A 14,625-nucleotide genomic window follows, 5' to 3' on the forward strand; every position below is an offset into this window, starting at 1 on the left:
CCCGCAGCCCGGGCGCGGCGCCGGCCGGCCCTGACGGGGCTGCGCCTCCCGCCGCCGCCATTCCGCGCCTCTGCCCCGCGCGGGCGACAGCGGCGGGACGGCGGCGCGGCCCCCGCCGGACTACACTTCCCAGGCGCCCCCGCGGCGGGGGGCGCGGGTAGGCGGGGCGCGGCGGGGCGGCGCGGAGGCTGCCGGGAGTTGTAGTCGCGGCGGGGCGGCGGGAGGGGCGGGGCGGCGGGCGGGAGGACTGCACGTCCCGGCGTGCCCCGCGCGCCGTGAGGGGGCGGGGGCGGGGCGGGCGGTCCCTGAGGGAGCCGGAGGCGGCGGCGGCGGCAGCGGCGGCGATGTCGGTGCAGGTGGCAGCCCCCGCCGTGGAGCTGAAGGAGCTGAGCGGCCCCATGGATAAGGCGGCGGGGCCGCCGTGTGAGCCGGTGGCCGCTCACCCTCCCGGGCACAGCGTGGCCGCGGCCCCCTGCCCGCTGCCGGCCGCCGAGCGTGAGGCGGCCCCGGCCCCGGCCCCGGCCCCGGCCCCGGCGTCCTCCTCCTGCGGCGGCGAGCGGCCTCCGCTGAGCGGCTGCCCCGGGCTGTCCGCCGCCGCCGGGCTGCCGCCGGGCGCCGTCAAGGTGCCTCAGGCTTCGGCCATGAAGCGGAGCGACCCGCACCACCCCCAGCACCGGCACCGCGACGGCGGCGACAGCGGCGGCGGCGCCGCGGCCGAGGCGCTCGTCAGCCCCGACGGCACCGTCACAGAGGCGCCGCGCACCGTCAAGAAGGTAACGGGGAAGGGGGGGGGACACGACTCGGGGGGAGGAGACCCGCCGCCGGCCGTGGGGACCCACCCGCGGCTTTGTGCGCCCCGTCCCGCTGAGCGCGGAGCCCGCACCCCCGCCGGGACCTCCCCGGGACGGGCACGCGCGCCCCACCCGGCAGCGGGAGCCGTCCCGCTGCTTGGGGACACGGCCGTGCCTCCCTCCCGGCGTGGGGGTCCCCGCTGCGCCTGTGTGGGGTGTCGGTGTGGCCCGTGGGGGGGGCTCCCGTGGCCACCTTTCAGGGACGCGCTCCTCTGAGGGCGTGGGGTCCCATCCCCTCCTTGTCCCCCCGTGTGCCTCTGCGCGGTGGGTCAGCGTGGGGTGCGCACACAGAGAGCGTGGCTATGCCCACGGACACGTGTGACCAGCGTGATCCTGCCCTGGGGGTCCGTGTCGGCTGTGTGCGTGCCCGGAGACGTGCCTGCCTCGTCGGGTATGTGCTTGCTTACACACTCGCATCCGCCAAGGAGCGTAGGTACACGCCGGGTGTGTGTACACCACACTTCCGCACACCCAGGTGTGGGAGTGTTCGTGGGGAAAGCGTGTGCCAGGTACCTGAGCTCCCGGGTGTGTGTGGGTTCACATCGGGTTCACGTCCCCGGGGTTATCTGCTGGCTTGGAAATACTCATACGCACCAGATAAAAATGTACGGAGAGGTGCCCATCCCCTTAGTACGGGAGGGCTAATCAGGCGTACCCAGCGTGCACGCGTGCCTCTGGGTGTATTGCTGGGTGCACGCTCACGCACCCAGGGGTGGGTCTGCACGGGGTGCCCCGTCCTCTGGGGTGCCGCCGTCCTGGCGCTTGCCCGTCGAGGTGTACGGGGAACGCGCGGACCACGGTCTGCCCGGCGAGTGCGTGTTGGGCGCGCGCCTCTGGACGTGGCAGGTATGCACCGTTCCCTCGAACCGTGCCTGACCTGTGAGCATGTGCCCAAGCGTGCGTCTGCCCCACGGGTGTGCTACATGCACCGGTACGTAACCTCTAGATACGTACATTGTTTAGGTATATATACCCCCGAGGTATGTATGCACATACAGGAGTACCCGTAGCTGATTATGCACGAGTTTGCAACCGCTTTTGTACTTAGACATGGAATACGCAGGCGTAGCTATACATCCGCTTGTGTATATGTGAACCTGCGTGTCTGGAGGTAAGTACACGGACACAGAGGTGGGTGTGCACGCTTACATAATGCATACTGGTATGTATACCAGCATGCCTATAGATGCGTACACACATACAGGTGTCTATATGCTATAGCTATATGCATGCGTGACGCATACCTTTGCATCCAGGGGAAGTATACCTGCAAGTTTACGAGGTTAAATATCTATAGGGATCCAAACAGGTGCACACACGTGCACCTATCAGTACGCATGTACGGATACAGGTGTGCATACACGTGTTTATAGCTGTGCAAACGCTGACAGAGGTAGGCATATACGCACCAAGGTACATCCTTGGATGCCTACGTATGGGTGCAAAGCAGCACCTTTGTGCGTATAGGCACCTATATGCCGCGTGCTCAGGCACAAGCTTGTAGCTTTGCACGTCAGCCCACGCTCAGATGTAGACGTCCCTATAGACAGAAATGCATTCAGATGCACACAGACAGCCCCGTGTGTGTCGGGTATAGGCATCCTCATGCCTTTGCATACGCAGATTATGCGCATACCAGTGTCCACCTATAGATGTGGTTAAGTCCACTCTCTGACCTGTTCACGTAGATACACGCATGCATTATCCATGTCCCTTGGGTGGATGCACCCACGGACATAGACACTCCCCTGAAAGGGGGGGATATGTGTACTCTCCTATGGATACAGCCTCCTATAGAGGCATGTGGCCCCCTCCGTGGATGGCTGTAGAGAAATGCACGTTTTCCACAGAGATTCCTGGGTAGGAGCGACCTGAGTTGTTGGTGTCTGGCACCCTTCCCTTCGGAAATCTTGGGAGAAGTTCTCCCCCGTGATGCAAGAACCTTTTGGGCAGTGTGAGAGAAGAAGTGTCCCTGTCCTAAGGGGAACCTTCCTACTCATGAACCTTTGGGGTGAAGGCTTCATCGACATATTGCTGGACTTCCATCCTCTTTTGTTGTCGCTCTAATATTTCCTCTCCCTTCAGAAGGCCCAGAGTGACGGATTTTTGTCCCCATAACGCAGATCTTCTCCTGTGTGACTTCCCTGAAGCTGGAGTCTCTTCTAGAGACTCTGTGGGAAGGAGCGCGTCCCTGTACGGCAAGGTCTGCCCATGGAGAGAGTCTGGATCGAGGGTTCCTTCATCCCCTTAGAAATCCCTGCTGGGGGGGTTCAGGTCCTCGGTAAAGGACTTTTTTTTTTTTTTTTTTTAAGATTGTGACATGTTTTTAAGACTGTGACTTCTGTCCGCAGTGTCTGGAGCGCTCTCAGTTTGATATCCTAATCCAGTCTCTCTACTTTTAGAGACCCTCAGGGCATCCGTATTTCTTCTCAAGTGTGCTTAAGACTTCTGAACTCCTCCTCCCTTATCCCTCTCTTTCTTTTTTTTGTTAAACAACAAAAAGGGTGTCTCCTTGCACCCCCCTCCTGAAGTCCAGCTCTTGTCTGGCGAGAGGAGCAGGGCGTTAGATGACACATTTGCATCGCTAAGTCTAGGAGGGAAGGGGAGTATGGGTGGTGGGTGATGGGGTCTGTTACCTGAAAGAGCTTGAAGGAACCTGCATCCCTCTCCCTGGATGCTCCTAATAGCAGCAGAAGGTGCCTTATGAGAGAGGAGAAAAGGATGCCAGGCTTCCAGGAGAAACCTGGCTGCGGGAGGAACAGCCAGCAAGCTTACGGAGCAGCAGAGCTCCCCAGCTGGCTCCCGTTGCTTTGGGTGAGGAGTTTGTTTAGGAGCTGACAATCTGTCTGGTTGCTAAAGGAAGCGAGATGTGTTGATAGAGGGTATCTGGGAGTACATACTGTTCCTTCTCTTTCTTCCCCCCGCCCCGTACTGTTGCTTTCCAGTGACTTGAGAGGTTGTTAGGCATTTCATTTACCAGATTTACAAATCCAGAGTCCTTTCCGCCGTTTCTTAGGAAGTCATGTTATTTAAATAAAACACCAGATTTGGTAGCCATAAAATTTTTCCCAGTCCTGTGACTGAAAAATTGGGCCCGCAGAGCCGAAGCATCTGTTGAAAGAAGGTTTAGTACAAAAATAAGTCTAAAAGAAGCAGATAATTTTTTTTTTTTAGTGAAATCCAGCGGAACTTTGCTTTAGTACCTGAAGTAAAAGTCTATTTAAGATACGTAAGCAAGATCATATGAAATTCATAGTGAAACCAAGTAAACTGTAGTTCTTAGTGTCTGCTGGGCAAAAAAATCTCTGTAGATTTTCTTGACTGGTTTATGTATTAAAAGTACTGTTTTTTCTGGTGTGGTGTTTTTTTTTCCTTTCTTTGAAATTTTAACATGTGTTAAGTAATGTGTGAGCTAATGTTTATTTCATAGTTCTGACACAAGCACAGAGGTCCCAGTAAATAGCCGTGACTGTTCTTTCCTCTAATGCCACTCTCATTTTAAAACTATTTTTATGTTGGCTTAGTATTTTACTTATGTCTGTCTACCTTTAGGTGGGCTAATTAATGTTTTACCTTGATAGAGTGGGGATGTGCCCGGACTAGCAAGTGTTAACAACTTTGCAAGTTTGTATTTTTACTTATTTAGGCAATCGCTTCATTTTCTTGTAATATTACAGCTGATGTACAGTCCTGATTCTACCGTCTTGCACACCTGCTCGCACGAGAAAGGGTGGCACTCTGACAAACCCAGAGGTCAAAGCTGAGTGCACTGGGCTTGTCTTCGTGATACCTGCAGAGGTGGTTCCCATCAGATCTAGGTGAAGATCTCCGTAATCACGTTTTTCTTCTCTTTGGATTCTTGCTGTAGATCCGCGCGCTCAGGAAATGGCTAGAAGACCTCGTTTCTGAGATGACATTGGACTTGACTTTTACAGCTAACTCTGACTAATGGATGTGGCTGTGACCTTTACACGCGTCTACACAGGTAGATTTAGCCGACCCTTGCTCGTCTGGTGACGCTTCAGAGCTCGCTGCCTCTGAGAAGGGCTGGTGAGTGCGTCTTTGACCTGTGGATGCGGTGTGGGCAGACGGCCTGAGCTTCAGGCGTGGTCCAGATCTTCTCCTGCCTCTGACTGCGTGTTCTGACCCTTTCCCCTTCCCCTCCTGCCAGGTTCTCACGTGGCTCCAAGATGACGCAGTTCAGAGAGCTCAAAACTGCCTAAAATTCCTCGCTTTAAGTTGGGTTATTTTTCTGTTGGCGTGATTCCCTCCAACATGGGGTCGAGGAAGAGCCGGGAATGGTGTGGGAGAAGCGGCACGAGCAGGTTGGTGGAGATGGGAGGGATGGCAATGCCTCCCCAGCGGCAGCTGGATGCCGAATTGGCTCGGCCGCAGTGAGAGTCCTCACTCCGCGCGGCTGCTGCCGGCGTGCTAACGTGACGGGGTGCTGGCGGCAGCTGGCCGGGGTGACTCAGGAGATGCGTGGTTTGTTCTGCCGTCCCCGCTCCTGGGGCGAGGTGAGCCGTGGGGCTGAGTAACAGTTTCAGGTGTCCCGGGCTAAACTTATCCGTGGATGTGAGTCAGGGCCCTGAGTCACACAAATTGTTTACGGTTTTAGATTTGAACGGTGTTTTGGTGATGAGATGATCACTCGTTGGCTTTGGGGGGGGTTGTGGCCGCTTATGTTTTGTGTTAATTCTTAGGGTGTTCCCAGATCAAAGCGGCTGAAAGTTGCAGAACTTCTGGAAATGTTGTCGTTAGTGTGCCTGGGGTGGGAGCCTGTAAGGGGCTGTAATTAAGACTCCCAAATGGATTAGCTGGGTGATCTCGGCCTTGGCATGATAACTCTGTACCCCTCTTTCTTTAGCCGAGAGAAGAACATACACTTCAACAGATGCACTTCTTGGTTTAATGATTCTTAACTACGCAGCAAGTAAGGCTTCCCACCACGCTGGGAAGTTTAAACGACAGCAGTTGTGTAGCTGCAAAGTTTTATATTAACCGTATACTGATTTACAAAATGAAAGGTTATTTTTTTTTTCTTTTTTGTCCCAGCCACTCAGTACGGAAAGCACAGCTTATTCCTTTGAATTTCAAGCTGTGTTCTTTTGCTCCTTAGCATCATTAAAAGAGAGGTTTTGGAACGGGGAGGGATTGATTTGCTGGTTTGTCAGTGCTGTTGATTCATTTAGTGGGCTAGGGCAGAGCACAGCTTGCTTTTCTGGAGCTACGCCGCCTCTGCAGTGCCAGTGGCTGCAGAAAGCTGTGGCTTTTGTCTGCGGGCAAAGCAGAAAAAGCAGGGCGTAGAGGTATAGGGTAACCAGGTGCACATCCTTGTGTAATGTCACTGCTTGAGTATAACCCTCCTAAAACTCCTCGCTGTAAAATTCTTCGGTGAAGGGATTACATCAAAATAAATGCCTGGTGCTCGCTAGACTGGCACATCACCTGACTGGTGAGCCGCGATGGGAGGTTTTAGTCTGCTAAGACTGTAAATGACTCTCATGTGGCTTGTCTAAATGATGATTCTGACCTTGACTCCCAGCAGATTTCATTGCCTGCGATGAAAGTGTAGCTTTTCCCTTGTAAATGTGTGTAAATTCCTTGTGACGTTCCCACATCGTTTTGTGGGGCAGGGGGATTTTTTTTTTTTGGCAGGTGGTGTGCTCCGTTACGGATTTCTTACGTGCTTGTGCGTTGGCTTTCTATTTTTTCGGTGTCGTTCTAACCCCTAGTGATCACTTATGCGAGGTAATAAATGTTTCCCTCGAGGCTGAATTCCCAAGTGCTGCTTGTAATGAGTGTGGTTTGGATGCTATTTAGTAAAATCTTATCATTGGAGGCCATATTCTTTTATTACGTATAAAACCCGTGGGTCTGTCTCCCTATGAATGCGTGCAGTTTAATTTTAGACGGTGCCTGCGTGTGACTGCTTGGAACCGTGTACAAAGATCAATATGTCAGCCTTTGGCATGGAGGCTCAGGAACAGAAGAGAAGATAAAAGAAGATTGGGGGGAAAACATGATAGAAAATTTATGGCTGTGGATGCGAGTAGATGGCAGGTTATAAAACGTAATGATGTGGAAATGAGAAGCCGGGGTGTGGTTCAGGATACCTCAAACCTTGTAACTGTGAACGGCAAACTTGCGTTGTGCCAGGAGGCTGCGGCACCGTGCCTCTGTTGCTTTCTCGGGTAAATAAAATGTTGAAACGTGTAATGATCTTTGTGTTTGTATCTTTCCTGGAGGGACAGAAACCTGGTATTTGAATTTACAAGCAATTAAAAGCGTAGTCTTAGCTTCGGTCCTGACTTGACGCTTGAAAGATGAGCAAGGTAAAGCAATTACGACTTTCGGAGCCGTGTTTGACCTTTTAGGTTTTCTTTTTAACTCTGTCTAGTGAATTGTAAAACAATGCGGTGATTTAACTCAAACAAGGAAGAGGTGGAGATAAAACTAAAAAGAAAGAAATCAGCTAGGTAGCGCAGAGATAACAGGCAGGTTTCTCCGTGTGACTGAGTGACCTGCAGCATTGGTTAAATTTGAAGAATACTAAAAACTGAAAGAATAGAATTGCTCCGAATGTTCTGTAGAGCTACTGCAGTGGTAGGGTACAAAAACTAGCCGCTTAATTTTCTTCTGTGATTTTTATTTTCTTCTTCAATTTTGCAGATTCAAGGCAGAGATCCAAGAGTAGAACCTCAGTCATGTGAAGGAAACCTCCTCCCCGAAGTGCGATGGCTGGCGTCCGGTTAAATTCTTATAGAGAGAGATGAGCTATAGGCAAGTTACAAAATATAAATGATGAATGGAAGAGAGACAGCCCGAGAAATAAGGTCCAGCCTCTAAATAAGAATACTGGAGGCTGGTTGCTTTACGTACCAGCAAAACTGTTAGGTTCTAGGGCTTCAAACGAGCAACAAACTGACTAGGAGGAAAAGGGTGAATTAAGGATAAAATTAAGGCAAAATCCTCTATGCTCAGGTCTGCGGTTCAAGGTATTCGTAGCAAACAAATCCCACTGAAATGCCTCCATTTTGATCTAGAGAAGCCATAATTAGGTTAATTTCTTCCTTTCCTATCGAATGGCTATCGATGTCAGTTCAGGGTCTTTCCTGATAGGAGGTTTGTAAATACAGACAGAGGTGGGGAGCCTTTCACCCAGACTTCCACAGGAGCAGTCGCTGTCAGTCACTGATGCAGGCTGCAAACGGAAAGGGAAAAATTGTTCGTGTTTTCAGTTGCAACAGCAATCCTCTCTTCTGTTAGAAGCAGTCTTCTCGGGATTAAGATGAGCTCTTGCGATGAGGTAAAAAGTGAAGGTTTAGTAAATTCTGTTTACTCGTTCTTGTTCTGTAGCCGTGGAGAAACTCGGCAGCGCCTGCTCGCAGGTGTGCCGCAGGCAGCGGGGAGAGGCAAAGTTGGTTCTGGAAACCTAAACTCAGTGCGTGTGTACTGGATTAATGGAAGACTTCCTGGGCTTTAAGCTTAATCCAAACTCTGAAATGGGAGAAGTCAGTAAGTGAGAAAACAGGACAGAGGAACATGAAATAGTAGTTCTTCAGGGAGCTTTGAGGTCAACGATTTAAAAAAAAATTAATTTTTTTTTTGAGAACTCTTCTTAACTGATTGTTTCCCTGCTTAAGGCCTTGAAGCAGTAATTGCTCTCGTGCTTGTGCCCACCAGCTGTGTGCTGAGTACCTTTAGAAAATGTTTAATTTTTTGTTTCTAGTTATATTTTGGGAAGGCCAATGTTATCTAGGTATGTTGGCTTGGCATTTTTTTTGTATCAAAAAATTGTGCAGCTATTCCTAGAGCGGGCATTCAGCCTTGCAGACGGAGCTGTTGATGAACTACTGGCTTCCTAACAAAACTTTGAAACTTCATATTTGTTGTAGGTGCAGCTTATCCAAAATACATTTGCTTGCTCCGAAATATAATTTATAGAAGGAAGAATACTGAGATTGATCAGAAGTTGTTACTTCTTATTCTGCAAAAGTGTACATGAAGCTGATTAAATTGGTATCCTGATTTTTACAGTGCTTCTCCCTAAGCATGAGCTTTCATACAGTTTGTGCTGTAGAGAGAACCTTGAACTGTTTTTTAATTTATTATAGTATTGTTCTTGGAAAATACATGTGTAACTATATAAATATGTATTGAAATACTTTTTATTATAGTAGAAATATGCACAGCTGTCTCAAGTGAAATGGTTGTTAAAGAGAGCAGAGGCTTTCCTGTGACCTTCCAGAAGACGCGGTGACCAGCAGAACAGTTCCCTGAAGTCAATGACATTTGCAGGGACTTTTCTGAGAATTGAATGACATGGTCGTGCTTGTGGTTTTTTTACGTCTGAGACGAAAGGCTGTTCTGCAAACGTAACGTTGGAGCGCTCGAGAATGAGCAAGGATGAGCGAGAGCCTAGAATTAACATTCCTCTGCACCCTCAAAGCTCACCATAGCGCCGGAACGCTTCGTAAAGTATTTTTCTGCTTCTGCAAGATAGCACCGCGTCGTCTCAGGTTTGTAGCTGGGGTATTGATGCACTGAAATTAAGACCACTTGTCAATATGTTTGGGGTTTCCGCTACTAAGTGGAAAAAATCTGACCTTTTTCCCCAGATCCCTTGTGTCATTATTAAATAGCACTCTCTTATTGAAGCGTAATTCCCACAGACTTCAGTTGGAGCTGTGAGTGCTCAGCACTTTTCTAAGTTCTGGATCACGAGCCACGAAAAAAATGATGATCTTGCAGTTAATGGCCAGCTGTGAAAAGTTTACAGCCTAGCATTGCTGAAGACATGCCTAAACAGATGCAGGCAGACCCACGTTTGCTCTGCACATGCTGAATTGGTCAGGTCTGAGTCACTTCACGTCTTGTTCTCTTTGGGATGCATCAGTGCAGCGCTGTGCCTGAGCTGACGCTACCACTGTGCAGCTTCTGGACCAGAGCTGGCTTCTCCCCATCCAGCTTAAGCTCCAGTCTGTCTGCACCTGCCTGCGCAGACTTGCCTATAGCAACTTTGGCAGGAGAAAAATACGGAATTTAATTACGTAGGGCAGCATTTAACAGCCTAACCAAAACCCCTTGTTCTTCGTGAAGTCTCCTGCCTCCTTCTCTGTTCGCTTTGCAGCTTCCCAACAGGGGAAGCAAAGCATCAGCAAAGTCCAACCCTGAAACCGTGCCCTGTCCACTGATGGAGGAAAGTTCGTCTGAACACAATAGCGTCTGTGCGCTAACTTGCAGCGTGTCTGACTTCAGGCTGAGTGAACAACCTTACTTCTGGGATTCTTTATTTTTGGCCAGCTTTCCAGCCTTAATGTTCTTCCAATAGCATTTTTAGCGTTTTGCTGTGTGAAAAGTTTGGATGCTGCTGTGTGCCGACCTTACTTTAAATTGCAGGGGTGGCAATGTTGGAACTCCGGGTATCTTTTTTTTTCCTCATGACAGAGCCTTAAATAGGCAGCCAGTTGCATTTTTCATGAGTGTCAGAAAGAAGAGGAAAGTCAGTTGAAAAATTAGTTAGCTGCCCAGAAGTGCTGAACCACTCTATTTCAAATTTCATCCCAAAAGCGAGTATTTAAAAAATAGAAGAACTATGAACATGCCTTCATCTGACAGTTAGGAAGCTTTGCTTGTTATTTACTTCACCTCTGTGAAGTCAAGTGATCGACACTTAATCCTGAAGTTATGTGACAAAAACCGGGGAATGGACTGTTCCCATAAAAATGACTCAAGAACCAATTTAGGAAAACAGCTTGCTGCAGTTCATGCTGGAGTCTGTTCCCAGCAAGCTTCCCTTCCAGCTGCCCAAAAGCTTGCTGACTCAGATTCGGTGTTCTCTCCATGAATTTAGTGTTTATGGAGGTGGGGAAATCTGCTTGGATCCTTTTCAGTATCAGCTAAGATTGTTTTTATTGTTTGCAGAATGCACTAACATGTGTTTGATGTGGATTTTTCTTTTTTTTAAAACCAACCTTCTGCATTCTGGGATGAGAGATTACTGCCGTAACTTCCAGCATTTCACATCGACCAGTTAGGTATTAATTGAAGTGGCTTTCTGTAATACTAAACTGCTGTAGTTTTTCTACTCTTCACTGGCATTGAATCCCACTTCAGTCTTGCTATCTGCTGTTAGTCTGTGAGATTTCAAGAGTCGATAATAAATCCTTTTTGTTTTCAAGTAATGTAAAAAGTAGCTGATTCTCTTGAACATTTGATTCAGGTGCCTAAGGTGTTATTACTTTTATGTGCTTTTAGCGAGTACCTTGAGGCTGATACTTGGCTCCCCGTGATGAAAGATGGGATAGAAATGAAAATGTTTGCGTGCTCCCTTCATCCGTTCAGCTTCCCCTGGGCTGCTTCGGAGGCGGTGGTGGGTCGTAGAGGTGGTGAACCAGGGTGAAGGCCAGAAGGCGAGGGGTAGTATTTCAGAGTTACTGAGCGCACGTATTATTTTCGTATGGTTTTTTTTTTTTTGGACTGTGATAAGCCACTTGGCAAGTTCAGGCAGACAGCCTGAGAAGCTGCAAGTAGATAGCCGATGAACTGTCACTTTATTTCATGCCCTGTGTGCTACTCAGCGGACGCTTGCTTTCGCCATGTGTTGTGCATGCTGAGGAGGTGAGAAGTTCACAGGACTTAGTGACATTTGCTGTAACTGTTTTGAGAATTAGTCTTCTGCTAGACTGCTTTTGAAAGTCAAGACGTACAGTAGTGATATGTCATGCTGCTGTGTTTTAAACCAGCCGGGAGAGGGAAAGAGAAACAAACAGGTTGGTCCAAGAGGTAAGCTTTGCTAGGGTCTGGGTTTGGGCGTGTGTTTTGCTGTCTGTAAGGCGATGCTTTCTCTTTGTTAGCTTAAACCTGGACTCTAGCCCATCCTCTGGCCTACAAACCTGTTAGAAATGGATTATCTTTTGAATCGCACTGACCTGAAAATGAAGTAAATCTCAAGACATTATTGTAGTCGGTGTCAAATCCTGTGTTTTGTTATTTCTGTACGCATTGAAAGATACTTAATTCCTTAAATCTGAAGGGGAGTGAAGATGTCAAGAAGTGAGCATTCATTGTGGATTTGTCTTTTTTAATGTGTCGTGTTTTTTTTTTTTTATGTGTAATTTCAAGATTTATTTTTTTGTAGGAAAAAGTAGGGACTAACTGATTCTTGGAGAGCTTTACAGTGAACCTAGTTTGGTCTCATTTTGAAAGTGGTAGGAGGAAAAAAATTATTTGCCTTCAGGAAGGACAGAGTTAGTAGTTTTATTTGACCTTGGTAGCTGAATGTAACTTTTCAGTTCCTTTAATGTTAGTGGAAATGGCTCTTTTGGTAGGAGAGATTACAAAGGTGTTGCCTGAGTGCGCTCTGGCTCTTCTCCCTGCCTGTCTGTGTCCAGGTTTCACCCGTCCTTCAGGAGGGAAGAGTGTCTGAGAGCGTTTGGAGAGCCCATCTGTGCAGTAAAAGCCAGCCCAGGCTTTCCTCTTAGCTATCAGTTACTGTGTCCTTACCTGATTTTTGACAAATATCATCTTGTTCCATTAATCTCTTTCCAGAATCCTGCTGCAAAGGTCATTTCCCTGATGGCTTATGCAAGGGCTGTCTGTAACCGTGCCCAAGTTCTCTTGTCTCCGCTCCACCAAGGATTTACCTGTATTCTTAGACCTCTTCTCCAGTCTCCTGCTCTCTTCTCCAGTCTCCTGCTCTCTTCTCCAGTCTCCTGCTCTCTTCTCCAGTCTCCTGCTCTCTTCTCCAGTCTCCTGCTCTCTTCTCCAGTCTCCTGCTCTCTTCTCCAGTCTCCTGCTCTCTTCTCCAGTCTCCTGCTCTCTTCTCCAGTCTCCTGCTCTCTTCTCCAGTCTCCTGCTCTCTTCTCCAGTCTCCTGCTCTCTTCTCCAGTCTCCTGCTCTCTTCTCCAGTCTCCTGCTCTCTTCTCCAGTCTCCTGCTCTCTTCTCCAGTCTCCTGCTCTCTTCTCCAGTCTCCTGCTCTCTTCTCCAGTCTCCTGCTCTCTTCTCCAGTCTCCTGCTCTCTTCTCCAGTCTCCTGCTCTCTTCTCCTTGGGAAGTCAATGCTCCAATATCATCCTTGATGCCAACCCCCAGCAGACATTTGTTAACGCAGAAATGGCTTCCTTGGAACCGCATCTTCCATATTGCCTTTGTGCTTTGAAGGAGGTTGGTGCAATCATCTGCAAAGCTGCCGTTTATCCTTCTTCAAGTTCTCCTTTGTCGGATGCCAACAGAAGCCTGACGATGGCAGGACGTTGATGTGCTAACACCCCTCATCGCAGGGGGAGCTGGAAGCTACGTTAGCATGCAGCTTGCTCTGCTATTGCACTCAACTAACCCATTTTCATCCTTTTTCTGATACAGGAGTATAAAATGGAAGGAGATGGAGTATGGAGACTGAAGGTCTTGGCTTGGAAAGGAGCAGGTAGACAATGCGGTTGATACCCTGGTCTGGACAGAGGTGGAGGATTTGGTAGGAGGACCTGCAGCGCTGAGGTGTTCATGTTAGAACGCAGCTCCCAGGGACTGGAATATCAGCTAATACTGTCTCTTTCCGTTTCCTCTGTTATCCAGCTATTTTCCTTATCTAGAACCTGTGGTCTTTTGGGCTCAGGGCTGCTGTGAAGGCCAAACAAGCAACACTTCCTTGTCGTAAAGCAGTGACTTCATTTCAGTATCCTACGTTTTGCATCCTTCCAAACAGGTTTCCTTTTTCTGTGTTTGGATCAAATATTAGAAGTCATCGTGACTTACCTGATAGAGCTAAAAGTGATTTTGTACATGGTCAGAAATGAAAGATTCCTAGCTATCAAGTAACAAAGCACTAATAGCATGCCAGAGCTCTGCATGAGTATTAGCTATTTCCTCTGCTTCTGCTTTATTAGTACCGCTGTGGTCTATTTCTTGTGCTTTGATGGATGTTGAGATCTAACCTGCTGCCACTGAGACTGATGACAGGAGAGCTGCAGCTTAGAATGAAGGTATTTTAGACTGCAGTGTTTTAAACACTGCTGTTAAGTATTGCTGCAATATCGGCACTCTTGCATGGAAAATCTTATTTCAAGCTTAAACAGAGGAGTCAGGCGGGTGGTTTTGTTACCATCTTAGCTTTCCTGCCATCGTCATTATTTCCTAACGTAAGCGTGAATTTTAGCTGGTGGGGGGGAAAAAAAACTCTGGAGAGGAGAATAACCAAGCAACCAAATAAATAGTGGAAGAAGTGCTGAATACCAGACTATCCCTGATTTTTGTTGTCTGACTTTGCAGTGCGTTTAAATAATGCATAGATGGGCACAATATAAGCAGAACAAATTAGGCTTCAATACGAGAATTGTGGGAGGGGAAGTCTATTAAACTACTGTTGCATATCCTTGCTGGAGCAGTGTCCTGCCTTATTGGGTAACCTCCCCAGTGCTGCTGGTGTTCACAGCTCCGGTCAAATTAGTGGTATCTGCATAGTCTAGAAATGCTTTTTAATTTCTTCTTTGAGGTTTGCTAACTGAAGGCATTATGTTGCACATAGCAGACTTTGCCAGCTCCTGCGGTTCTCTCCTCTGTGCTTTGTTTATCAAACGATAACGTATTTTGCTCAGTCATTTATGCAGTTTTTGATCCATGGGATTCATCCCTAGCCACGTGAGTTAGAAGACATTGTAGAAAATGGGATTTTGTGGGACACTGTGAAGTAGGTAATCTTTTTGAAAGCCTCCGTTGTTTGCTGTGCAGGAATTAAGTCAAAGGAGTGCCTTTGGAGTGTGGCACAAACTGTATC

General features: G+C 48.6%; 1 protein-coding gene across 1 annotated transcript in view; it reads left to right on the forward strand.

Moving 5' to 3' along the window:
- Nucleotides 1–344: 344 nt before the first annotated feature.
- Nucleotides 345–14,625, forward strand: part of AHCYL2 (adenosylhomocysteinase like 2) — a 108,554-nt gene continuing 94,273 nt past the window's right edge. The window contains exon 1 of the mRNA XM_059816154.1: nucleotides 345–773. Within this exon, the coding sequence (XP_059672137.1) occupies nucleotides 345–773 (429 nt within the window). The remainder of the gene's footprint in view (nucleotides 774–14,625) is intronic.

The sequence above is a fragment of the Gavia stellata genome, chromosome 4 (genome assembly GCF_030936135.1).
Source record: "Gavia stellata isolate bGavSte3 chromosome 4, bGavSte3.hap2, whole genome shotgun sequence".
Classification (NCBI taxonomy): domain Eukaryota; kingdom Metazoa; phylum Chordata; class Aves; order Gaviiformes; family Gaviidae; genus Gavia; species Gavia stellata.